This window comes from Mesoplodon densirostris, chromosome 10, assembly GCF_025265405.1.
Source record: "Mesoplodon densirostris isolate mMesDen1 chromosome 10, mMesDen1 primary haplotype, whole genome shotgun sequence".
In the NCBI taxonomy this organism is placed as follows: domain Eukaryota; kingdom Metazoa; phylum Chordata; class Mammalia; order Artiodactyla; family Ziphiidae; genus Mesoplodon; species Mesoplodon densirostris.
The window spans coordinates 33,836,882-33,863,579 of NC_082670.1; the positions used below are offsets into that span (position 1 = coordinate 33,836,882).

At 43.9% G+C, this 26,698-nt stretch overlaps 2 protein-coding genes across 3 annotated transcripts in view; one reads left to right on the top strand and one right to left on the bottom strand.

The window, feature by feature from the left end:
• The first annotated feature begins 879 nt into the window (after window positions 1-879).
• On the top strand, window positions 880-5,491 carry TREML1 (triggering receptor expressed on myeloid cells like 1). 2 transcript variants are annotated; one of them, XM_060110920.1, is made up of 7 exons: window positions 880-922; window positions 1,108-1,440; window positions 2,980-2,982; window positions 3,691-3,790; window positions 4,178-4,263; window positions 4,765-4,817; window positions 5,177-5,491. In XM_060110920.1, exons 1-7 carry the CDS (start codon window positions 880-882, stop codon window positions 5,489-5,491), a joined length of 933 nt encoding a protein of 310 aa, XP_059966903.1. The 2 variants fall into 2 exon arrangements, with proteins under 2 accessions (XP_059966903.1, XP_059966904.1); XM_060110921.1 differs by lacking the exons at window positions 1,108-1,440; window positions 2,980-2,982 and having other exon boundaries at window positions 880-927; window positions 3,693-3,790.
• Window positions 5,492-9,521: 4,030 nt separating this feature from the next.
• The window catches only part of LOC132497902 (adenylate cyclase type 10-like), a 42,266-nt gene continuing 25,089 nt past the window's right edge, over window positions 9,522-26,698 (bottom strand). Inside the window, exons 19-33 of the mRNA XM_060111447.1 lie at window positions 26,241-26,383; window positions 25,209-25,334; window positions 22,731-23,000; window positions 21,316-21,645; window positions 19,048-19,111; window positions 17,615-17,834; window positions 17,148-17,273; window positions 14,649-14,821; window positions 13,937-14,093; window positions 12,322-12,526; window positions 12,136-12,232; window positions 11,567-11,685; window positions 11,186-11,303; window positions 10,375-10,573; window positions 9,522-9,848 (exon numbers count right to left, since the gene is read on the bottom strand). Of these exons, the coding sequence (XP_059967430.1) occupies window positions 9,522-9,848; window positions 10,375-10,573; window positions 11,186-11,303; window positions 11,567-11,685; window positions 12,136-12,232; window positions 12,322-12,526; window positions 13,937-14,093; window positions 14,649-14,821; window positions 17,148-17,273; window positions 17,615-17,834; window positions 19,048-19,111; window positions 21,316-21,645; window positions 22,731-23,000; window positions 25,209-25,334; window positions 26,241-26,383 (2,674 nt within the window). The remainder of the gene's footprint in view (window positions 9,849-10,374; window positions 10,574-11,185; window positions 11,304-11,566; window positions 11,686-12,135; window positions 12,233-12,321; window positions 12,527-13,936; window positions 14,094-14,648; window positions 14,822-17,147; window positions 17,274-17,614; window positions 17,835-19,047; window positions 19,112-21,315; window positions 21,646-22,730; window positions 23,001-25,208; window positions 25,335-26,240; window positions 26,384-26,698) is intronic.

A 26,698-nucleotide genomic window follows, 5' to 3' on the forward strand; every position in this document is an offset into this window, starting at 1 on the left:
TGGGAAGGCCCGAAAATGTTCATAGAGAACTGTCTCCTAACAAAGAGGATAATGCATTCATGAAACAAAAATAATATGCTATAAATAAGAAATGCTTGGAGAATAAAAAGTCTTGTAAATTAAAAGCACTAAGGGATAAAAATCTGAAGGACAAGGAGAGAAGGGATGGAAGAAAAAGATGAGGCTATCTTCTAAGAATCAGAACAAAAAGATGGAAACTGAGAGAGAAAAGCTAGGAAGATGAGATGAATACATGAGGTTCAATATCCAACTAATTATCAAAGCAATAACGCAAATTCTAGAACTGGAGCACGTGGTCCACACTCAAAGTGTCTAGGGAGCGCCCATCTGAGGGAATGAAGACAGGCCAGCCCAGGGCGCACCATCAGGGTGGGGCTTCCTGGAGATCTCCTGAGAGCTTGGGCGGGGCACTCACGCAGAATTTAAAATCAAGATGGCCTCGGGCATGAGAAGGACACTGTACTTCCCTCTGTCACAGCTCTGCATCATCGGAGTCTATATTTGGAATACCCTGAGGATCATCTTCCCCCTTTCTCTAATGCTCTCTGGTTGTCACACTCCTCCTCCCCGTCTTCATTCCTTAGCGGGGGGCAGGCTCCCAGCCTTCTGCTTTTCCTTGGGCCTTCTCACCCTACCTTGCCCATTCCTACCCTCAGGGATAGTTCCTGAGCACTGAACCAACCAGGGCTTGAAAGAGCTCCTTCTCCCCACCCACGGAGGGGCCCACCAGTGCCTGCTTCCCACCCCATGGTCACTGAGGACCCCACGTGACTGTCTGAGGCAAAAGTTTCCTGCCCCCAGGGGAATGCTGTGTCAGTGTCCAGGCAAGCCCCAGAGCTGACGTCTCCCTGCCCAGCCATGGGCCCCAACCTGCTGCTGCTGCTGCTCCTGGGACTTGCAGGTAAGGTTCAGAAGGAGCTGCACTCTGGGCCCCATGTACCCCGCTCCATGAGCAGGAATAAGGGCATTACCATGGCAACAATAACATGTAGGCCCAGAAGCTGGACCTCTAGATCCCTGTGCCCCTATGCAGTGGGTGGGCCAGGAGATGCCCTGTCCAACATCCCTGCAACTTTCCTTCCCCAGGCCAGGGCTCGGCTGGCAGCCTCCCTGAGGTGCTGCAGGCGCCTGTGGGGAGCTCCATCCTGGTGCAGTGCCACTACCGACTCCAGGATGTCAAGGCTCGCAAGGTGTGGTGCCGGTTCCTGCCAGAGGGATGCCAGCCCTTGGTGTCGTCAGCTGTGGATCGCAGGGCCCCAGCCAGCAGCCGTGTATTTCTCACTGACCTGGGGGGTGGCCTGCTCCAGGTGGAGATGGTTACCCTACAGGAGGAGGATGCCGGAGAGTACGGCTGCGTGGTAGAGGGAATCTCAGGGCCCCAGACTGTGCACAGAATCAGTCTGGATGTGCTCCCTGCAGGTGAGTTATCCCAGCCTGGCCACCACCGCTCTAACCTGCCTTCCTGCCCCACCAGCTGCTCTTGGGTCCTTGGTGGGTAGGGGCCCTTGTGGGGGAGGAATTGGGAGCAGATATCCTTTTGACAGCTCTGCAGGGAACGGAAACCAAACTGGGTGAGAAGTCTGAGATAAACCAGCCACATAGCAGTCCCCTTTCCCCTCCCGCACAAGTGGGTCTCCCCACAGGAAGGCAAATTCTCTTTCCCCACTCAGGGCCTTGGCCTCCTTGTCCAGCATTTTCAACATACTTGATGCTATTATTTTGCTTAGAAATGTTTTAAACAAAGTTTTAATTCAGACATATCAACTGGAGTTAATTTTTTTTACATCTTCCAGGTTTTTATTGCTGTAATAACAAGTCTGATGGCTTAAAAACTATTGAATTTATATCTTATTTAATTTTATAGGTCTTCACTGAGCATCTAGTATGTGCCTCACCTACAGGCAGGGTACATTCAATGCCTGAATTCCTTCAACTCATTCAGTTTTAAAAACAGAAAAAAGTGTCAGCAATAGTTAATATTATAGGGTTGAGAATAGTTGATATTCTCAACCCTATTTTCAGTATAGAAACTATTTTCACAGGTTTCATTTTCATAGCCTGTAACTTTCTCATGTCTAAATATTTATTGAAAGTACATTTTAAAGTATTAATTTTTTTCCAGAAAAATAGGATATTGTAAAAAAATAAAGTGCTCTGTCGGGAACATGGTCAGCTACCTGAGGAAGCAGAAACTGTCCTACCTTGCACTTATGGATGCTGACATTTTTTTCATTTTCAGGTCTTCCTTTTTCAAGTAATTGGTGCCAAATGCCCAAAATAATGAAATTTAGAAAGGCATTTTTCCTTCTCTCAGTTTTTTCTCCATCTTTTAATTAGGAGGATGGGCTAGGCTCTCATTAGAATCCCTCTTGAGTCCACAATCATTATTTATATTATAAATATACTTCTGTTAACCTTAGTCATCCTTTGTTCTCCTTCTTCCTTGACACTAAGGTTTAGTAACTCAAGGTTAGAACTCCCTAAATGGCAAGCTGTGACAAGACAATGCACTGGGAATAGGTGGCAGGGAGACAGGTACCTGCAGTGAGGCAGGTGCTGAGGATCCCAACAGCTGTAGAGAATGGATGTTCAGGCAAGCAGGTAGAGCATGGTATCCAGGGAGGATGTGGGTGATTTAAAAAACTCCAGGAGGGGCTTCACTGGTGGCGCAGTGGTTGAGAGTCCGCCTGCCGGTGCAGGGGCGCGGGTTCGTGCCCCGGTCCGGCAACATCCCACATGCCGCGGAGCCTGCGCGTCCGGAGCCTGTGCTCTGCAACAGGAGAGGCCACAACGGTGAGAGGCCCGTGTACCGAAAAAAAAAAAAAAAAAAAAAAAACTCCAGGAGATCAGGACATATGCAGCAAGATTGGGGCCATAGCGTCTCCAGTTCCTGGATTGTAATGGGTTGGGTAGTGGGAATGGTGAATCTCTAAGAACATGGCAAGACTCTCCTCTCAGAGGGTCTAGAAGGACTGCCCGGGTTCCCAAGGCAGATCCTCAGGCCCAGAGAAACCAACCCTGAGTCCCACAGACAGAAGTTAAGCATGTTGTTGGGATGACAGAAACCTTGTCACAAAACTGAGTCTCAGGGTCCAAGCAAGGCTCTCAGCAAGGATCAGTTGGCATTGTGTCACATCAGGGCTGACCCTTAGCTCCTGAGTGCAGAGCTTGGGGTGGAGCTCAGCCAGCCTGCAGGGGCGGTCACAGGGTTGCAGGTATGTGGAGAGGTCTAGCAGGCTGGGCTGAGGCTCCTTTGGAGGACAAGTGATGAGAGCCAGGAGCAAGGTCTCCAATGAGATGAGTGAGGTTGGGTAGGGAGGTGGACACAGATTAGCCAATAGGGTTTCTGCATAGTCTGAGCAGCCTGGGTACAAGGGGAGCAGGTGGAGAAGAAATGCAGGGGGAGAGGGTTGGGAGCTGGTGGTAAAGGGGAAAGTGAGCATATTCACAACCAGATAAAGACATAAAGAGGCCACTCCCTGACCTCCAGAATGAGAGGCCCCTAAGGAATATCCCAAGCACCCCTTCTTTGTGCTCCTTACTTGGGACTTCTCCTTCCTCAGCTCCACTCCCCCAGTCCCTCAGATCTCAATAGGCCCTTGAACCCTGCCCACAATGGGTATGTTACTCATTAAGTATTTCCTTCTGACTCAGCTCCTGGCCTGAAAGAGGACGAGGAGAACCATCAGGTCAGCAGTCTGGCTGACATCTCCTCTTCAGATCCTGTAGGCAGCGCCAGCCCATTGGATCCCAGCCGAGATAAGAAGAGGTACTGACAAGAACTGTATTTGGGCAGCTGGGAAGGGGTCGTGGTGAAGATACGGCTTGTTTAGAGCCCCAGACTAAATTGAAAAGAAACTTTATGATTCTTTCCACTCCTGGGGAATTTCTGACCAGGCAGGTAGGCAGACAGACAGACATACCTCCCTATCCCAGTTCAGCACTGACCCCCTTCATCCCAGATCTCCAGCCAGGATACCCTGATAGTGTCTCTCTCTGCCCTGCCTGAGTCTGTCCTCCTCATTCCATTCCAAAAATCTTTCTCCAACCATGGCTCACCAAGAACTGCACCTCTGTGCCACTTCTCTAGAATTCCTGGCAAGCAGCTCCCTGCCAGCTTCAGGGCTAAGTTCACCTACTACTTTGTATCTCTCAGCAGACCCTTGATTTGGGGTGTTGTGCTCCTGCTGGGCCTGCTGGTGCTGGCGGTGGTGCTGTTTGCTGTGATGGCCAAAAGGAAAGGTAGGTAGCTGTCCACCTGCCTATCTCAGAATGGCCCCCTGGTCCTGTATCAGCCAGTCTTGCATTCAAGGCTGAGAATCTAGGTCTGCTCCCCCTACAGATGGGCTTCAGTAAGGGTCTCCAGACCCTAGAATTCCCATGGCTGAGGGGTAGAGGAGAGCAAAGAGATTCAGTGGGAGGCGGCCTGGGGAGAAACAGGAATTGGAGAGGGTGAGACAGTGGGATTGGGGAGAGGTGACTGGAGGAGGTGGGGGATTTCGGGAGATGGATTGAGTGTTGAGGCAGGTTGAGGGGAGCTGTGGAAGCAGTAAGTGGGTGGGGGGAGAGTTAGGGCTGGCTGGGGGTGGGGGCTGGGGAGATGGAAGGGGAAAACTTTGCTGGTGGGAGTGGGGAAGGTGAGTATGGGCTAGGACAGAGGTTTCCAAAGTTTCTGAAGGGCGTGAGGGGGGGCACTGAGTCAGCACAAGAAGCAGACTGTGCGTCTGTCCTCTGCCCTGCCAGGGAACAGGCTTGCTGCCTGTGGACGATTTCAGAGCAGTGGAGTCTCAGGCTTGGTAAGAGACCTCCGCAGGCCCCCAGCCAAATTCCCCAGGCCCTCCCTCTGCCACAATCATTGAGAAGTCCCAGGATGATGGGGTGGAGAAAAGACTGGGACCCAGTAGAGGTCCAAACCCTCTTCCTAAATGCTGTAAACTTGGCAACAATGGGCTCCCACCTTCCCACCTTGCTATCCACCTCCCCAGATTTGTAGAGAAACTTGGGGCTTGAAAATCTTCAAAGGGAAGCCTTCTTGCCCACTGACATGCTCAGGATTGAAGAGACAGATCCAGTCTGGTCCTAGGCTTCCCATCTAAGGGAACTGGGGCAGAGGGAGGCATTTTCTCTTTGCCTGACTTGCCTGCTTCTGTTACAGGCCCCCTCCTCCGTGGTCCACCACATCAGTGACTCTGGACTGGCTGCTGACTTGCCATCGGATGTACCGTATGTTAGGCTCGACTCGCCACCTTCCTTTGACAATAACACCTACACCAACCTTCCTCTTGATTCCCTGTCAGGGAAACACCCACCCCCAGCCCCGTCCTGTTCGCCCCCTCTGCCTCCTAAGGCTGAGATCTGCTCCAAGCCTGTGACATACGCCACAGTCATCTTCCCTGGAGGGGACAAGAGTGGAGGAGCCTCCTTCGAGCCAGCCCAGGATCCACCTAATAGCGAGATTCCACCCAGCTAAGCTGTTCACCATCCTGTAAACTCACAGAGATCATCCCCAGGGTTCTGTGTAGCCATCCACGCAGCCTGTGCCCTAGATCCTTAGGATATCAGAGCAACGAGGGTCTTTAGGATCTGATCTAATACCTTGACTTTTCTCACCTGGTGATACTTGGAACGATTGAGGTGTCTGGGGAAGCCCCCCCAACGCTAGTTCCTCTGCCATTACACCACACGGCTAAATAAACTCCAAATGATAATATATGAGCTCTTGATGCTTGAGGGGGAAGGAAAGGGCCCAAGTTTGACTTCACACGGCCCGAGAACTGAAAAGACTGGTCCAGGGTTTGTGCTGTATGATCTCCTGCCTGTTCTGCTAGTGGGGAAGTGGTTTCCCTCCCTGGTCAGAATACTGCACACAGTTTGAATTAAGGGGCATCAAGAAGACTTCTTCAAAAGTATTTCCTGCCTTTATCAGGATACCTGAAAGTATAGAGTCATTTGCTTGAGTCTAGAAATCTCTTCTGCTTTCTGCTCTATACCTTGTAAACAAGTGACATCTTGTGATGTAACGACGTATGGTGGGAGAAGGGGGATAATAATTAGTTAAAGGAGACTCAGGACAGGTGGGGTATGAGAGATGGAGTTGCAAAGAAACAGGAGTAAGATCAGAAGCTGAAATAGATACCAAGCTTAATCCTTGGCCGGACAAAGGATTTTCAAGCACCAGGAAATAAAAGAACTTTGCAGACCTCCGTTTTACCAGAGCTGGCTCCTTCTCAACTGGGTGATCATCTGGTAGTTCTGTTCCCTTTGGCCTGAACTCTGAGCCTGGGACGAGTCCAGTGGAAAAAGGGCATGGGGGTGAGGGGAGGAGGAATAAATGGTAAGGGTATGGCCATGGTTAAGTGTAAATGAAAGCTAGTCCAGGCTGGGGATAGGAGGCCTTTTAAGGTTTCTGCCATGATTTCTTCTCAACTGTTCAGTTTGAAAATATTTGCCCATACTGAGATGAGAGACTTAAATGGAGAAGATGAGGTGCTCAGGAACCCAGTCTTTTATAATCATGGAGAACTAAGCAAAAGGAGGTTTTCGCCATCTGGACCATCTGGAAGGGCCCTAAGCTTGGTCTAGGTATCTGAGGAGAAGGAACAGGCAGGGACTGTGTAAGTCTAGTGATGCTATTTTCAGGAAGCTCTGGCAGGATGTTTTGAGCTTCCTCTGATAAAGTCTCAGCCTGTGACAGAACCTAAATTTACTCTGTCCCTTAGGGAGGCAGGAGCTGCCCACCAATCAACTAAGCCCTCATTTCCCCTGGCTTAGATGACTGGGGACTTGCCTGGTGGGAAGACAAGGTGGTGGTGGTGGGGGGAGGGCAGGAGAATGTGGGGGAAGGGCAGAATAGGTCTAAAAAGCACCCCTCTGGGAGAAACGTACCCTGGTCTGAATGTAGTTTGAACTTTGTAGAACGTGACAGAAGTAAAGGTATATTTAACAATACAAAAGAAAATACTAAGATAATCAATTGGCTGGAAGAGAAGAGGGAAGGAGAAATATATTAATTCCATCATTGCTTTGGTTGGTATTCATAGACTTCCAACCAGAGTCATAGGTGTAAAAGTAACTGCTAAGATGAAAATGCTAAACTAAATTTCATTATAAGAAACACAAAAACAAAGCAAAGAAAATGCAGGTGACATGGTGAGATGACTGCTTCATATCAGAACCTTTGGAATTCAGTTAAAGAAGTTCTCAGAGGAAAATTCACACCCTTAACAAGAAGTAAGCATCTTACTCAAATAGCTAGTTAATTTTAAAGGAGAAAAATGACATAACTAATACATAAATAAAAGAGCTTATTCTTTGAAGTAAAATGAAATAACAAAGTGTTAGCTAACTTTACTCAAGAAGATGGATGAAATAAATGACAAGGGGGAAATCATCACAGATATAAACACAAGGAATACTGCTAAGACAGCAATTCTCTGCAAATTGATTTATAGATTCAACATAATCTCTATCAAAATTACAGCTCTCCTTTTTGTGGAAACTGTGGAAACTGACAAGCTGATCTAAAAGTCATATGGAAATGCAAGGGACCCAGAATAGCCAAAACAATCTTGAAAATGAATAATAAAGTTGGAAGACTCACACCTCCTGATTTTAAAACTTAGTACAAAGCTGCAATAATCAGGACTGTGTGTATTGGCATAAGGATAGACACATAGGCCAACGGAATAAAACCGAGAGTTCAGAAAAAAACCCATATACCTAATAAAACCATAAATCAACAGGAGTGTTCAGTCATTTAAATGGGGGAAAGAATAGTCTTTTCAAAAAGTGGTGCTGAGAAAGTGTATATCCACATGCAAAAGAATGAATTTGGAAACTTACCATTCACTATATGCAAAAATTAACTCAAAGTAATCAAAGACCTAAATAAAAGCTAAAACTATAAAACTCTTAGAAGAGAACAGAGAAAAAGCATCTTTGTGGCCTAAGATTGGCAATGGTTTCTAAGATATGATACCAAAGTATAAGCAACCAAAAAACAAAAACAAAACAGATAAACTGGACTTCATCAAAACAAAACACTTCTGTGGTACAAAACAGTACCATCATGAATGTGAAAAGACAATTTATAGAATGAGAGAAAATATTTGTAAATCAAATCTGATAAGGGTCTAGTATCCAGAATATATACGAAACTCTTCAAGCTCAACAAGAATGCAAATATTCCAACAACAAATGGACAGAGGATTTGAATAGACATTTCTCCAAGAAGATATACAAGTGGCCAATAAGCTCATAAAAAAATGATCAACATCATTAGTCATTAAGGAAATGCAAATCAACACCACAATGAGATACCACTTCACAATCACTAGAATGGCTATAATCAAAAAAACAAATAATAACAATTGTTTGTGAAGATGTGAAAAACTGGAATGCTTACACATTGCTGGTGGGAATGTAAATGGTACAGCAACGTTGGAGAACAATTTGACAGTTCCTTTAAGAGCTAAACAGAGAGTTTCTGTATGACCCAACAATTCCATTCCTAGGTATATACTGAAGAGAACTGAAAACATATGTTCATACAAAAACCTGTACACAAATGTTTATCGTAGCATTATTCATAATAACCAAAATGTGGAAACAACCCAAATATCCATTAGCTCATAAATGGATAAACAAACTGTGGCATATCCATAAAAAGGAATGTTATTCAGCCACAAAAAGGAATTCTACAACATGGAAGAACCTTGAAAAGATTATGTTAATGGATCTCATCTTATTATATAAGATGGAATCAGTTCATCTCAAAGCCTCCCTGGCCTCCGGTCTAGCTCTGATTCTAATTTCTGCCATAGTTGCATTAATGACTGTTAAGAGTTAAGAAAGATCTAAGTTTCATGCTTTAGAAACACAGGCTTTTATTTTGACAAAGATATAGATAAAGGCTAGCATATTTAATATGTTTACTATACAGTATCTTAAAAAGGAGACTTGAGGGGCATATCTTTGTATTACATGGAATAAAAGAATCATGGTTCCTTCAGATGATTTTTGTTCGTTTGTTTTAACATATATATTCTTGAATTTCTTCTTCATCTTTATTCTCCTTGACATCAGCCACTCTGACAAATCCTGAAAATAGGAACATAAAGAGTAATACAAACACAAAGAATTTCCTCAGCAATTACAAATTTGACTCATGGCCTGGAATAGGAGGAGATTTGCTGGGCCCTAAAGCAAGAAACTATATTCTTTCCTCTCTTTTACTTGCCCATATCTTATCATTTACCTTCACAGACATTGTGGTTTCTAAGGCCTTCTTTCTCCCTTAGTGACCATCCAGCTACTCCAAGGGAACAATCTATTTGTTTAAGCTGGGACCAAGGAGGAACTTCCTATGCCTAAGGGTTATAGATGCTGAAACAAAGGGCCAAGAGAGGCTCTTACACTGTTGAACAATATAAGGGGTCTCTGTCTAGGCTGGGTCCGGCACTGTGAGAGGAGGACAATTACCTCTGGAGCAAGGACTAATCCTAATAATTATCTGCATGTCCCTTCTTATTTGGAGGTACAGTCTTTGACTGCTTGTGAGTAAGAATCTGAGACTGTTCTTTATGTCTCTCAGACAAGGGTTCCAGGAAGGAATGCTTACTCTGCAAATTTCCTTCAAAGGAGTTATCTTCCTCCAGGAATTCTCCCTCTATCCAAATCCTGGTCAAGCAGGTGTCAAAAGGTCTGATGACGTTAGTCAAGGACATGGACTCTCTCTTTCCGTATCTCATTACAGAGGCTTTAAGCTCAGAGACCCACTGGTGATAGACAGGGCAGGTCACACATCGAGAGAAGAACTCCTTAAAGTACTGAAAGGAAGCGAAGGTCCATTAGCTCAGGGATTAGTACCTTCCTTCCTCCACTCCACTCCACTCCATCAGAACTTACAGCAGTCCCCACTCAGCATACTCACTCAGGGCTGGGTTAACAGAAAGGAGTAAAAGTAGGCCCAGATGGTAAAGTAGGCCCAGAAAGTCTGTTTTGAGATACAGAGGAACTGGAATGTTTTAGACTCAGAAGGCAGGGATGCAGGGAGATGTGTCAAACTATAGACTGAGCCAGAGTGGTCCACTGAGAAAGGCTAAGGGTTAACATTTTAATGGTACTGGGTAGTAGCTGTGCAAATCCAGAAAGTTAAGGAATCCAGTCCTGACCATGCAAGAATATCTGGGAGGATACATGAGGTAGGTGGAAAGACTTTCTAGGTGGAGTAAAAAAAGGGTTCAAGGGGGAAAAAGAGACAGAGGCAGCAAGGAGAAGAGTAAGGGAGAGATGCAGGTGGCAGAAAGAGTACCATAACTTAGGTGTTAGTTGAAGGGTAATGGAGATAGGTACCTTGAGGGTTTGGCGGGGAGTCTCTGAGGGAGTATGCACGAAGACACCCTCTGGCATCTTCTGTAACATTAGCACATGGCATTCTAGGAATCGCACAAAGCCATGTGAACCAAATAGTGAGGCATTGGTTCTTTTCACCAACTGGCGAGCCTTGGAGAAGTGGTGCTCAAATAGCTTCCACTGTGAGTCCTGGGCAAACCTGAAAGGGAAGAATCACAGCTCTCAGCTCTCTCCCCTGCTTACCAACCATGGCTCTTTCATAGAACTGTCACTTTTTTAAGGCTCTAAGATCTCCTAGATAGTCAGAATTGTGATTCTGGTAAGTGGCCAAGGCTACTAACTCACATGTAAGGAGACTTAAAAGGAAACCAATGATATTCAGCCTTGCCATGGGTTATCTTGCACTTAAATGTAACTCTAAACCAAACCCTTAATCTATAAGCCCAAACCTGTTAAGGGACAAGAAGAACCCTACAAATAAGATGGGGGGTAAATGGGAGGTGGTCTTTAGAAGTGGGTTGGATGAGAGAAGCCGCCGCAATAAGAAGCCCACACACTGCAATGAAGAGTAGCCCCCGTTCGCCGCAACTAGAGAAAGCCCGCACGCAGCAACGAAGACCCAACACAGCCAAAAACAAATAAATAAAATAAATAAATTTATTAAAAAAAAACAAAAACAAAGAAGTGGGTTGGAGATGTGGAACAGTCCTGCCTGGGAGGGCAAAAGGCAATAGTTTAAATGAGTTCATGGTGTCCTCAAATTTCTACCCTTTCCCACAGCCCTGAGTAACACACTGGTACCCCACATTACCACATAGCTAGAGAGGAGTGGACCCCCAGCATGACATTGCTCTGAGAATTTAGAATGCAGCTATGCTCATAATGTTGAATGAAATGCAGACATTCCCCAAAGGGCCGACACAGCCATCCTGTGGACAGAGAAAGTAACCAGGTTAGTATAAGTTGTCCACGTAGGAAGTGGTATAGAAGGTGTGTAGTACAGGGGAGGAGACAGCACCTGAAAGGCAGACATCCCTGAATCACAGCGTGGTTCCTAGACCTTAAGGAACCAGAGGCCAGGAGCAGAGGCCATGCCTAAGGGACAGGCTCATGACTGCCTATGTTCCAAACCCAGGGCCCCACCTGAGGTCTGAATCCCTCAGGAGTACAGCAGAGCCCAGCACAAATTTACCTTTTCCATAGAGCAGCAGATCTAAGCAAGCAGAATAGAAGCAGGCCAGGCCAAGGACATCATGACCCTGGGAAATGAGCGCCCACTGACTCTCCAGCACACGGACACACAGGTCAAATCTGCCGAGAGACAGAGCCACTGGGACCGGCTAGAGAACGGGGAGGGCAGTATAGGAGGGGAGGGGATCTTACACCTTCAAAGCAGACTAATATCCCCTAAATCTCCTCTCCATAACTCTATTTATATAGAGAGCATCTGTGCCTGGGATCAGACCTGTCACTAAGGCAAAGGAAGTGGGAAAATGACTCTGAGACAATTTCCAGGGTCTTGATCAATTACCTACCTCCCTGCAGAAAAATGGGGGAAAAAAGGAATATTCGGTAGCTCAGACTCTGCATTTCTACTCCTGACCCCTCAAACTTAGGACAATGCTTCCTGGAGTGACTAGAGAAGAGCCAGTCCTGGCTGTGGAGAGGGGACAATTTCTCCGTCTCCTCTAAGCTTCTCTGGAAGGTCATACCCTCCCTTCTAAGGCAGCAAATACAAAGGACAGAAAATGATCTCAATACTTTTTCTTCAGAAATGCAGATCTGAAGAGAACTGAGAGAACCAGATTCTCCAGAGCTGGTTTCTTGAGGTGTCTGCACATCTCACGAGCTTGAAGACCTAAGGAGGTTAAAGAGCATCCTGTGAGGTCTAGAGGCGAACCTGGCCTCTCTAAAAGCCCTAGGCCCACCAGCGTCAGGCCCCATTACCCAGCCTGATGGAGAAGTCAAGATGGCCAAGGCAGAGCTTGGTGTAGGCCAAGGCCTGCACGAGCTGGGCTGTGGCCAACAATCCCTCCCTGGAGAACCAACATAGGCTGTTCTTCTGAATGGCCATCTGTTCACAATGCAGCCATTTCTCCTTGTCACCCATGTTCTGGGAGAACTGGGAGAGGGCCACGTAGGTAGAGACAACCTGCAGGGCAACAAACATGGGGTAAATATTCAGACTGTACAGTCAGGCTGCATCTCCATCTCGTCCCTTTCCTGCATAAGAGCCCCCTGCGTGCTTTGCGGCTCACTCAGTCAGCACTCCTGGGGGCCCCACCACTCACCTCAACTCCAGCTATGAAAACACACTCCTTCTCACCCCTACACTTCTAATTTGGTCATTCTCACTGCCTGTTCTTGAAACAAACCCCTTTCTCCATCTGTGCCTCTTGTTTCTCCCCAATCTGAGACTTTCCCCTTCAAAACGCTGGCCAAACTGCACCTCTTCTATGTTTTCTCTAATTAAGTCCTCTGATTCTTGCCCCTTAGAACTCTTCAGAACTGCTGCCTAGATCTCTGTTATCAGTTGCATGCACACGTGACATCATTGATGACACTCTTGAAACACTGTGTTCGTTAGGTTTCCAATAGAATAATCTTATTAAAATATAAGCAGACTCGGTCACTCCACTTCTAAGAAGCCACTAACAGCTTCCCACCTTCTTTAGAGTAAAAGCCAAAACCCCTACAGTGGCCTCCAAGGTCGGCACCATCTCCCATCCCCCTCCCTAGACTCTGACTCATCTCCTGGGTCTTCCACCTCTCCTCCCTCCCCTCTAGTCACACTGGCCTCCTCACTGTTGCTCAAACACAGAGGACATGCCTTGTGCATTCGCTATGCCCTCTTCCTCTCCACTCTTCACTCTTCTCCCAGATAGCCATGTGGCTTACTTTCTCATCTCCTTCAGATAGTTGCCCACAAGCCACCTGCTCAGTAAGGCTTTCCCTACTATCTTATTAAAATTGCATCCCCCCCCGCCCCGCCCCGCACCCAGTTCCCAGAACTCCATGTCCTCTGGTCTTCACGTAATTTTTCTTCATTGTATTTATTATCACCTAACATAGGACATATTTCACTTATCTGTTTCCCTGGAACCAAGATCAGTGCCTGGCACAGAATAGGTGTTCATCAAATATTTGTTGAACAGATGGATAAAAGAGAGATATAGACAGATGGACACTAAAATTAGGAAGACATATTGCCCTTTCTTCTTTTTTCCTAAGTCAGCAATTCCGATCCTTTTTTTAGACCACTGGCTTCTTTGAGAACCTGATGAAAGCTATGATCCCTTCCCTACTTCCTATCACTCCCCAAATGCTCTTTTGAACATACACACACAAGTCAACATTCAGTGCAGAGTGTTCACAGATAGCTTCGTACCTGAAAGCCCATGTATAAACTGCAAATTGAGAACCCTGCTCAAACACAAGATCAGTGGTGTCCTGTTAAGTCTGGGTTACTGTGGACCCACACTTAACCAGGGACTTGGCAGGGTCTCTCCCTACCATTTTAAGTTTCTGAGTGAGGACAGACGTAAACCAAGGGCTGGCTTACCTGGGCTTCACTGGCAGACTCCTTGGCTGAATTCTCCTGCATAAGAATGGCCAGGCAGGCAAACCTGCGGCTGCTGGCTGTGGCCTCCAGGTTGTAGAGCTGCCAGAGCAGGGAGAGGCATTGCACCTGCTGCTGCAGGATTGCCAGCTTCTTCTTACTGGTGTGAAGCAAAGGGTGGTTAGCATGCCCTTATTCTTCACCAGTGTCTGCTATCCTTCCCCACAAGAAATCTGAGTCTACTCACCCAGACTTTCAGACTCAGAAAGGTTCCTGGGATCCCACTACTTCTAACCCAATATGCCTTTGAAATTCATCCCTCTCAACCAGAAAAAAAGTTTTCAGAGAGGTTTTTTAAAAAAGGTTTCATTCTTTGAATTGCTCTTTTGGTTGAATACATTTCCTATAAATTATTATAGCTCAATAACCAGGTAGCAACTTAGTATTATGTGTATATATATATCCGAGAAATAATATTGATATTAAGTTGCCATATATGTGTATGTGTACACACAATACACATATATGTATCTTTATTTGAAAGAGACAGGATAATACCATACTCCAAAAACTAAAGAAGTCCTCATTCAGCTACACTGAATTGGCTGTAAAAAGAGCAGTCTTTATAGTCAAATAGGCAAAACTCCAGGCTGGGTCCTAGTTTAGTTCTCTGTGGCCCTAAATGGAAGCAGGACAAGTTGGTTAGGCTTCTCACTTCTCACTAGGATTGTCTGGGGGTTGGCTCTGGGAACAGGAACGCCAGCATTTCTCTAGGAATGTTTGGAAAACGACACCAAACCAGGTCCAAGGGAAACTCCTTTTCAGCAGACGAAGGGCTTGCCTAGCCAATGTTTTGGCCAAGGTGATCTGTCCCATGTTGAAACAGACCTGGAGACGGTAAAATGAGAAACAGTAATGTAAACGTGGGAAGAGTATTGAGGACAAGGTTCTGGATGTAACACACTGGCTTTTATTTTGGAATGTGTACTTGGGGCCCTTGAGCTGCTCGAGTGAGCTGAGTTGGAGCAGAGCCTGGCCACGCTACCAGGCACCAGTGGGGCCACGAGCCAAGTAAAGGAGTGAGAAAACAGAATTAGGGAGAAAGCACTCTCCTTTCTCATCTCCCACACATTTGTCAGTGAGTAGTAGAGGAAGGCTGTGATTTAGAAAGTGATGCTGCTAGACTCAGATGGGATTATCATTTGGGCAGAGACTGAGATGCTTCAGATGCCATGGAAAGCATCTGAGATATCATCCAATCCCATATCCCTCTTCATAAACAAGTTGTACCACCATAGTGCATTTGAGGGCAGGATCTGAGGAACTACCTTGAGGTTATCATATACCTGCATGTTCTATGGCTAAATCCTCCAAGAAAATGATAAAGTCTATGGTAATTTCTGAACAATCTTAGGAAGACTGCACAATAATTCTTTCTTATAAAGGGAAAGAAATAATTATTTAACTTTGCTCTAAAGACCTTTTGGTTGAAACACAAAGAATGCAATACCTTGGACAACTCTAATATTCCCTTTGGTGTTCAAAGGCATTTATACACATTAGGTTTACTCTCCTAACCAAGGTATCTTAAGGTTCACATTGAAACTAGTTTTTATTTATTTTATTTTAAAGCTCGGCTCTCTAACAAAACATCCCCCATGGTTTTATGAAGTCATAATTTATAACTTGATAAATAATCATTCCAACATATTTTGTTCTGTTGGATTTAACAGTAATGAGGCTGGGAGAAGTTGCTGTTATGAGTTATTCATCCAGAATAAGTAAGTTTACCCTTATTTGTCTTTTGAAAATGGAATATCTCATGGCATGCTTTCCCCAGAGTTTCTATTTGATATACAAATCTCATTCCCTGGGGAAATTTGTTATAAATGATATAGAATGATCTACAAGGTATATTTATTTATTTATTTTAAAACAAGATGTGGAATGGAGTATAGAGAGCTCCTATTTGTATATAACAAAGGAAGGGGAAAGATTATATACATTTATGTATGCTGAGCCCCTCTGGTAGAATACATAAAGAGAGGACACAGTGGCTCAGTGGTAGGATTGCAGGGAGAGACTTTGAAATGTATGTTCTTTTCTTCCTTCTAGCCTTATTGAGATATATTTGACATATAACATTGTGTAACTTTAAGGTGTACAATGTGATGATTTTTTAAATTGAGGGATAACTGACATACAACATTGTATTAGTTTTAGGTGTATAACATAATGATTCGATGTATGTATATACTGGAAAATGATCACTACAGTAAGTTTGATTAACATCCATCGCCACATATAGTTACAATTTTTTTTCTTGTGACAAGAACTTTTAAGGTCTACTCTCTTAGAAAATTTCAAATATACAATACAGTATTGTTAACTACCGTCCCATGCTGTGCATCACATCTCCAGAACTTACATCTTTTGACTACCTTCATCCATTTTGTTCACCCCTGCATCCCCCTGAATTAGTTTATATACACTCCAGTGAGCAAAGGACATGACAGGCAATTCACAGAAATAAATGACCAATAAACATTTAAAGAAGACTTATAATATCTGATGTTGGTAAGGATGTGAAGAAGTGAGAAAAACTCAAGTTCATATAATACTGGACAATTTGGCATTATATTTATTAATTGTGAAATCATTCATATTGTCTGCCTTAGCAAAATTTCCACCTCTGGAAATTTCTCTTACAGAAACACCCTCACAAGGGAATAAAGAGATATTTACAAAAATATTCACTGTAGAAATGTTTATAATAACCCCAAATTAGAGACAACCTAAATGTACATGAAGAAGGAAATGGCTAAGTAAATTTGATATATGGATATAACGTAGTACTTGGCACCTGTTAACTATGATTGGATGTATGCCAATATGCAAATATGTTCCATCTGTATTTTTAAGAATAAAAACCAGATGCAGAAAAAAGACAATGTAGAATTATGATTCTACTTTTAAAATAATGGAAAACAATAATGATATGACTATGTGTGTATAGCTGGTGGAATTCACACCAATTATTAACTATGCTGGGGGTGACATGGGATTAGTAAGCGCTCTTTCACTTTCTACATGTATTTCTGTTTTGAATTTGAATCACATTTATAATTGCACACAAAAAAAGAGATTTTAAAGGAAATAACAGGATATTCCTCAAGGAGAAACAACCCAAACTTCAAGGTTACCCCGTCCTCACCTCTGACCGAAGACAGCAGAAAGTGGCCTCCTCAAACTGACAGATCTTCACCTTGTGCTTTTTAAAAAACGAGAATGCTGAGGGTTGGCCCAGAAGGCTGCTTGCCTTCCTCAAATAAAGGAAGGCCTCCAAACGAGACAAGGGATGGAGAAAATGGATTAGGATTTGGATGTTGCTAAGCGTGTGACTGGGGCGAGGGCTAGATCAAGGTTATGATGAATTTGAACTGGGGCAGGATTTAGTTAGAAATGGGGAGCTGGACTGTGTGTGCAGGAGTTGGGGCAGGGCTGGCAGCACACGGTGCTCCTTCACCCCCACTTCATATTTTCTCCTAGACCCCTTACAGCTCCTTTCTCTCTCCCACTTTCCTCCACTTTTCATTGCAAGTTACTTGATGGTAAGAAATCCCTATGACATTCCCCTAGTCATAGGGCTCAGCTCAGGGGCAGAGAGCAGAGCTTGCTCACCATGTAATTATCTGACAGGTCCAAGGAGGCAGCAGCAGCCTCCAGCAGGTAGTAAAACGCACAAGTGGTTTCTCCAATGACCAGGCAGTGCTGGGTGAGGGGTGACAGCGCTAACTTCAGGACTTCCTTACAGTGGCAGGGCTTCGTGGTCAACATGCCTCTCTCGGGGCTGGTCTGAGCCAGTTTCTTGTTCACTTGATCAAGGAACTCTTCCTCTGTTCTTTGTGGAGAGAAGATGAAGAGCTGAGAGTGGCCGCCCAGTAGCCACTCTTGCTGAGGCATTACCAGGTCTCAAAGCCACTTTGTCCAGGAAGCTTTCCTTTGTAATTCATTAATTCTATGTCTATCTTTCTCCTCCATTGCTTCATAAGGTTTTGAAAGTCAGGGACCTGGTCTATAATGGCAAAGCCCTATCAGGGAGTTTTAAAAACCTAAAGCCAAAGTACCTCACAAACTAAAGGAAACGGCCACACCTGAAGAATAAACTAACACTGTTACATGAAAACATAAAAATGATACAAAGCAGTAAGTAATAATACCTTTATCTATTACCACATTTGAACTCCATCATGGCATATTTGAATATTATTTTATACAATACCACCACCTTATCCTACAATAACCCTGCCATTCAGGTAGGCAAAAAGTACCTCCCTCTTACAGATGAGGAAACTGAAGCTCAGAGAGGTTAAGTGACTTATGTATGACCTCACAGCTCCTGAGTAGAACCAAAACTAGAGTTCACCTTTCTGACTACTAGTCCAATGCGCTTTCTAAAGGCACCACGAGTTCAAAAGAGGTCTGATCTCTCTGAGATAGAATGATCGAAAAAAGTGGGAACTGAGGAGGGCTTTGAAGGATGGTGAACATTCTGTTAACTGGAAGGATGTGGATGCCACTGAGTATGTTTAAAAGGGAGAACTGTGTGAGCAGAGACACAATACGTGTGGGGGTGATTCATGCAGAATATAGATTTTTGTTTGAAAACTGAAGGAAATCAGGTTGGATAAGTATAACAGGAAACTCGAGAGTGGCTGGTGAATTCAAGGTAGGAACATGTAAAACTGATAAGACAGGCATTAGAAAGCCAGGAGGTATATAGTTATGAAATGTAAAATCATTTTAATATCATCTGGGCTCAAAAGTAATTGAGAAGGCAAATTTATAGCTGAAAACAATCTGCTACACGTACAATACATTTGAGAGCTATTAAAGTTTTTCTTAAGCACTAAAAAATAATTTCCCTACAAACAATCAAAAATTGCCTTTCTGATTCTCTGTTAACTTGAATTTTGGGCTGAGTACAAGAGTCACTGCTCCTGGGTGGTCAGATGCCTTCCTTGTCTGCAGGTAAGGTGAGTGCCCTAGTTTAATGGGTATCTGTGTCTCACTTCCTGGCCTCCTCCACGCCCACTCTCAGCATCTCCATCTACCTGCAGTGTTCCCTTGTGGAGGCCTCCTGACTTCTGGGTGATTTTGTCTGGAACTGAAAACTGTCTGTAGGGAGAAAGAGATGATTATCTTTAATTGCGCATATTTGTATTAACTGAGAATATTTAAAATTCCTGACTACCTTTCCACTGCAGCTTAGTTCATGACCCAATTGCCTCCCCCATTATAAAAATGATAAGTTTAGGTTTAAAATTAGCCTTACACACAAGATTAGGGTGCTAATTTTTTCCTTAAATGCAACTATTTGTGATTCAAATAGTAACTCCTTTCATTCTCAAACTTCCCAAACCAATTCCTAATTCTGTTTGCAAAAGAAATGAATAAAGAATGTGTTCATCTGGTCTGATGACTAATTCTAATAGGAGAAATCCAAGAATATATCTTGATCAGATTTACGACTAGATGGGAGCGAACCACAGATCCTAAGACCTAGTGAAGCAAATCATGAGTGCATAAGATGCCACGTCCCACCAGAGTCACAATGACCAGCAGAGGTTTTCAGCTTTACCTAGCTGGCCTTAAATAACCTTTATCTTCTAGATTTGCCTTTTTCTCTGCAGCTGTCTTCTGACCAAAAAGCAAAGACTGGGAATGATGTGGGGATGTTACCTATTTGGGCTCAGGAGCACAGGTGGTGGGACTGAAAAGAAGTCTAAGAGAATAATTATAGGGATGACTTGTGTTAAGTAAAAGGACTGGCTCTCTGGTTATTTAATGATGTCACCTAAGGTAAGGTAAAGCAAGGCTAAGGTAACTAAGGAAACTGGAATTTGGCAGCACTACTGCAATGCACAATTCTCAGGGCATCATCATATCACAGCCTGCGTGAATAACACCCTCTGTTCTACATGGTCATGCACAACAGCCCTGGGTCTGAGAAGCCTCCTCAGGGTTCGGATGTGCTGGAAAGGTCTTGGGCCTCTCTCACAGCTAGACTGACCAGGCTGTCGAATCTACAGCTGACAGTGACCTCTCAAAAACAAAAGGCCATATAGGAAATATGAATGATAGTGTGATTTCTTCATAATACCAACCAGGACATTCACTACTACTTTCCTCTTTCCCCTCAGAAAGTACAAAAGTGCAAATGACTGTAGAGCTCATCAGCCAGTGACCAATTTCTCCAAGTCACTGGTCCACCTTCATAGAGTCATAAGAATGTTATGGCCAGAAGAGGCAGGATCATAGATCAACATCTTCATTTTAGTCTTTTACCACCACCGATTCACCACCTCTCCCATATCCCTCTCCCCTGTCAACACCAACACCAACTTCTCTTTTATCAAAGTAGAAAAAGAGAAGATTTGCCTGGGTCTTGACAGCTGTCTTCAAATATGAAAGAAGGCACAACTCTGAAAAATGAGTGAAAAAGTTGCAGGAAGGTAGAGTTCATCTTGATGAAAGAAGCTTTCTAACAGCTACTGAGAATGAAATGGGATGTCCTACAAGGTAAGCTAACTGAAAATGTTAAAACAAAGAGGGTGAACTCTTGGCCCTCAGCAGTGAAATCATGGAGTCCTAACCACTGGACCACAGGGAATTCCCGAGGGTGAACTCTTATCTGGGATGTGGTAGAGGGCTATAGGCTTTCGGGAACATCTATCCACTAATCCAAGCTTCTTTAAGTAGCTAACTCCTACTTATCCCTCAAATCTCACTCAAGGGAGAGTCTTATCTTACTCATTTCTCAGGCTGGGCTAATGGCCCCTTCTCTAGGTACCCCAACTCCTATGTAATCCGTTTTCATCACCTTTATCATGCCATATTGGAATTCTCTATTTATATGTCCGTATCACCCCCCAAAAGCTGATAATTTCATTTTATATTATTAACACCTAACTGCAGCATCTGATACACATAAGGGCTCCATATGTGTGTACTGAGCTGAATAATTATAATAATAAAAACAATAACTAAAATGTATTGAGCACTAACCATGTGCCACTATTCAAAGCACATATTTTAACTCATTTAATCCTCACAACACTATGAAATGTGTATTGTTATTTTCCTCAATTAACTGAGGTTATGTAACTTGCCCAAGATTGCCAACCAAACCAAGAATAATCTCTAAAGTTCCTTTTAACTCTGAGATCACACTTTTCTTATTTCTGGTACTTCAGTGAGAAATGGCTCTCTCCACCTATTTTTCTCTTTTAATCTGCTTTCACCTTTTGAATAAAGAGCTCCAAGTACACGAATTAAGAGAAGTGCTGCCCACGTGTCCTCTTTCTGCCCCCTGGATTTACCTTGGGGAGAAGGCAGCTGCAATTTGTCTGGGATCACTTGTGTTAGTATCGAGCCAGTATCTTTGTAGCTACAGAATCGGGAGGTCCCACTGGATCTCTTAGTAGAACAGATGGCAAAACGGTGGAAGGGGACAAAGTCCCCCCCATGACAGCTCGCACAGCGGCAGGCCAAATCTCGAAGAAACCAGGCACATTCAAGGTGTAGGGCTGTCTGTTGTGCCTTGGGCCACAGCTCCCAAGCCGCTTCCTGCAATAGAGGCACTCCAAATTCTAGCACCTCGGTTTGAGGTAGGGATAGTTCCTCTTGTAGCCTGAGAGGAGAGCCAGTATCTGAAATATAGGAAAATCTAAATGAGAGTCTCCCTTAAAGTCCTTTTATGCTACCAGGCAGCAAACTCCCAAGCACATGCTGCTAGCGTATGAGAAAATTTTATTTATAATTCCTATTTGGTATTATGGTTTCCTTTGTATAAAGAATTTTATACCAATCTGAGAGTGATATTGACTGTATCTAGTATGAAGTACAACAGGGAAGAAATGACTAGTTGTAGAGAACTACACTGGATAGATTTCTTAGTTTTTCCTCCTAAATTGAGCTTTTTTACTGCAAATTATTATTATTATTATTATTTTTTTTTTTTTGCTGTACGCGGGCCTCTCACTGCTGTGGCCTCTCCCGTTGCGGAGCACAGGCTCCGGACACACAGGCTCCGCGGCCACGGCTCGCGGGCCCAGCCGCTCCACGGCATGTGGGATCCTCCGGGATCGGGGCACGAACCCGTGTCCCCTGCATCGGCAGGCGGACCCTCAACCACTGCGCCACCAGGGAAGTCCACTGCAAATTATTATAAACATCAAATAATCAGAAAGGCTCTGCTCAAATATGAGGTCCAAACATATTTCAAAGTCAAAGGGAAATTATTTGTGGATTACATATGCTTTGGGTAGTCTATGTCACAATTTTATTCTTTTTTGTGGAGAATATGAGATTGCAGCTATTTAATGTATATCTTGCTTTGTTCATATGTTTCAATATCACGTGTGTTTAACGTCCTTGTGAATTTCTAAAATTAGAAACAGTTTATCCTATTTTCCTATTATTTATCCCAAGGAGCCAATAAAGGACTATGGTAATATTTTCTGAACCAAAAGTCAAAATACAAATACTTAACACACGGGGTTAACATGGAGCTAGAATTCTTGAAATTAAGACGATTCTGAAAAATACAGGCTATTCGTTCACTATAACCATGGGTCTTCCATGGTTAAAATAATTAATTTCCCCAACCTCTTAGACATAAGCTTTAAGAGACTGAGGCCCATGATGTATGATATTGATACTCTTTCTGAACACAGATACCCTCACCCTGAGCTCTCTATTCAGTCCTGAGAACTAGGGAGCAGCTCTTCCTCACCTGACTTTCTCTCCTCTTTGGTTTGTTCAATAATCTCGATAGAGGAAGGCATTAACATTGGCTCAGCAGGAAGCTCTTGGCTCTTGTTGCAACAGCGGAGCACACGTATATCCACAAGAGCCCTCAGTACCTGAAGTAGCTTATTTTTACCCCAGCCAGGCAGGAGGTGCTGCAGCAGATCTATGTGGAAGGAGTGACCAATGACTGCAGCACACTTAACCAGCAACTGTTCCTCTGGGCTCAGTTGATCCAGTTGGTTCACTGCTATTTCTGAAGAAAAAAAAAATCTGCAATGAACAGGCTTTCTACAAACATAGAATACACTGTTAACAGTCCGTTAATTCAAAAAAAAAAAAAAAAAAAGGGCTTGCTTTTTTGTCCATCTGTTCTCCACTCAGCCAAATCTCTTGAAAGAGCCTTATCTCCATGTCCTCTTTTGTCCCCATTCCCCATTCATTATTCAACCAACAATCAGGTTTTCAGCACAACACTGAAACTGTTCCTCACGGTCACCAAAACCTTTTGCTGGTAGATCTATTTTCTTCTTACTTTCAACTAAACATGGAGGCTGGGTTTCCTGGTCCCAGAACTCTAATTAGTATAAAGATCTTAACTCCAAGCATTTTAGTAAATCTCTCCATATTCTGACCCATATATTAAAGCAGTTGGTATTGAACCAGTAAGTCACCAAGCCCAAAATCTTGGAATAATTCTAAACTTTTCCCTCTCCCTCACAACCAACTTGTCACCCACTCATTCTCTTTCTAAATGTTCTGGAATATACTTCCTCCTAAACAATTTTAGTATAAGTAGTCATTTTCACCTGGATCACTATGCTACCCTGTTCTAAACATCTCTAATTTCCTCTCATTCTTATCTCAATAACACATTAACTAGTGGTAGAACTGTACACCTAAAGTACAAATATAGTCATGTCAGCTCCCTTCTTAAATACTTTTATAACTTACATGGCCTTTTACCATGTAGCTTTGGCCTTTCATTTAGACCAAGGCCTTGCTGACTGGACTGTTCATTTTAGCTTATGAATTAAATCCTTTTTCCTTCCCTGTGGACAACACTGATCTTGGGTTAACTTTCTAGCTGTTTCCTAGGATCCTTATAAAATTAGAATGTCAGCTGAGTTACCAGGTAACACTGCTTATGCAAAGAGTGATCCCTGATTGGAAACTGAATTTGGACAAGAAAACTGTGAATAAGCCACAAATACCTGGTGGTAAGCCACAGCTTTGGCGTTCCTTGAGTGTAGTAATTCTTGTAACAGGTCACAGTGCCTAGAAACTATGCCTCCAGGACTATTATAAGAGATACCAGTTCCTTGTTGGGAAATGGGGCGTCTAAGTACCCATCCATCATGGTCTCATCCCATCACATGTAAGCTATTCCTTGAGGCTCCAGAGAATAGCAGTGGGAACTGCTGTGAGGACCCCCACTGAAGAAAACCACTTGCTCCTGTTCTGCTACAGTGCTGTGTTTCCTGACCTGTACGCTTCTAAGTTAGTAAAGCCAATGCCAAGTGTGGCCTATCACAGTTGTAGGAATATGAACTGTCCAGGTGGACCTAAAACCACCAGAGTGAACAGCTTATAAAAGCTAACAGTCATTGACTATTAATTATATACCATGATTTATTTCATTTACTCTTTAACTACCCCCATGAGGTAGGGGCTATCATTATCCTCACTTGAGTATGAGAAGACTAAGGCTTAGATAAGTTTATCTAATGTTTCACGGCTACTAAGTGGAGGAAGCAATGGTACCCAGGGTTTTCTGACGCCAGAGCCCTGGCTCTTAATTACCAATGTGTTCTGTACTGCTGTTTCACACGCGTGTCTTATATTCTCAGTAAGACCATGCTTGACTTGAAGACATGCTTATCCATCATAACATTCCTCAAGAAGGGTTAATGAAGTACACTGGCCACCAAACATTTGAACAGAACATTAAAAAAACCCTCCTCATCTCTAAAAAGAACGCCGCCTGTCTAATTATGCCTACCCAATTCTGACGACTTTATTCTTTATCTCATCAGTCATTATAAGCTTACTTTGCACTCTTTTTATTAACCCCCCCCGCTAATACTGTCTCTTCACCAGCACCATGGATTTTCCTAAATCTCAGCAGCATTATCTCCCTTGCTTACTGTCTCCTCCAGCACAGGAATATGCACAAAGGGAAACTCAGGTCATAGTTTTTATTAAACAACTAGAAAACTTTCCCAGGTTATCAGGCAGCCTCAAAGAGAACAGTGGGCTCATGTACATAAAACATTACTCAAGTAGCATTACAAGTCTTTAAGAACTCTTCGGGCAGTGTCAGAATTTATTTCTGGAAGGCAGGTTTCTTTTTTGAAGAAATGAAGCTAGCATGATAATGAGGGATCTATAATCAATCATCCACCAAATTACTAAGTGCAATGACACCTGTAATTGATTCACTTGAGGTCTTCAAGGGACCTGCCTTTTAATAACGGTGGAAGGAGCACTGTATCCAAGTTCACATCATCCTTGACTGTGCAGACATAAAGTTCCTGGTCTTCAGAGCTGGCAGGAGAAATACTATACATTGTGGATTTCATGGCATTGGCTGTAGAGAAAGAAGACTATGACTGAGGAAAACACCATGCTGAGTGACTGTAGTTTTAAAGGCACAAAACCACAAATATTTAGTCAAGAAACTGAAAGGATTAAGCTAAATGGAGCATACACGTTTAAAGTGGTTTACCCCACCCATCCTGCCTGTTCTCTCATTTTCTCTTAGGAACGAACATTTTCTGTTCTGTACCTAACATTCTCACCCTTCCTGTTTACCTTCCAATAGCCCTCTGTTCTATGACATCACAGCTCTAGGATGCCTTTGTGGGTTTACACATACTTCTATCTCTTTCTTCCTCCCTTCTCCCCTCCCCCACTCAAACCCTCAAGTCATCTTTCTCATCAGTAATGTGCAATTCTCTATTACACTGTCATGTTTATCAATCCTCTCTGATGTTTATAAATCCTATTTTCCTATCCCCGCCTCCTGGGCTGCTCAAAAAGGAACTAAAGTAGATTGACTCAATTACTTTTTTTTTTTTTTTTTTTTCTTTTTGCGGTATGCAGGCTTCTCACTGTTGTGGCCTCTCCCGTTGCGGAGCACAGGCTCCGGATGCGCAGGCCCAGCGGCCATGGCTCACGGGCCCAGCCGCTCCGCGGCATATGGGATCCTCCCAGACCGGGGCACGAACCACGTATCCCCTGCATCGGCAGGCGGACTCTTAACCACTGCGCCACCAGGGAGGCCCCTGACTCAATTACTTTATCTGAGGCAGGTAGTTTGTGTTTTCAACACAGCTGCATATTATCTGTATAGTACACTTAGCCAGGAAGGTCTAATCTTGCTTATCATGGCAGCAGGGAAGAGGCACATGCCTAATTAGGACCAGGTGATGCCATGTTCAAGAATGAACTCCAGCAGTGGGATCAGGGTAGAACCCTGGGAAGCTCAGCTTACCTGAGAGGGTCTCCCACTTGCTGTTCTCCTCCTCCTCCTCCTCCTTTTGGAGGCCATGAAAGAGCAGAATGTTTTTAGAGAGAAGGTCCTGGCATAAGACCTCACAGTAAAGGGGGTTTCCAAAGCACCTGCGGAGAAGGTAGCTGTAGAGAGGTAAGCAGGGGATTGCTGACTAAAGATGCCCACTTGAAGAGAGCCAAGCGTAAGGGTATTTCATACTGAGGAATATTTCTTCTTTTGTTAAAGTCAGTTCTTGATGATATACACTAACAGAGGGAAGCAGCAGCAAAGAAATGTACAAAAAGGTTTCTGATTGGTTTTGGCAGTAACTTTTCTCTCAACTATTTTGCTTCTGTTGATGTTAAAAGGAACTAACATCCCCTCGCTAAAGGGTCCGGCGGAAGTTGGCCTGACCGCACATAATGGACCTATTAAGCAAGCCATCCAAGTCCTAACTG

Coding starts and splice junctions, on each gene's coding strand:
- TREML1 (XM_060110920.1), top strand. CDS start 880: ATGGGCCCCAACCTGCTGCTGCTGCTGCTCCTGGGACTTGCAG. Junction 923..1,107: donor GCTGCTCCTGGGACTTGCAG/GTAAGGTTCAGA, acceptor TTCCTTCCCCAG/GCCAGGGCTCGGCTGGCAGC. Junction 3,791..4,177: donor CCCAGCCGAGATAAGAAGAG/GTACTGACAAGA, acceptor TGTATCTCTCAG/CAGACCCTTGATTTGGGGTG.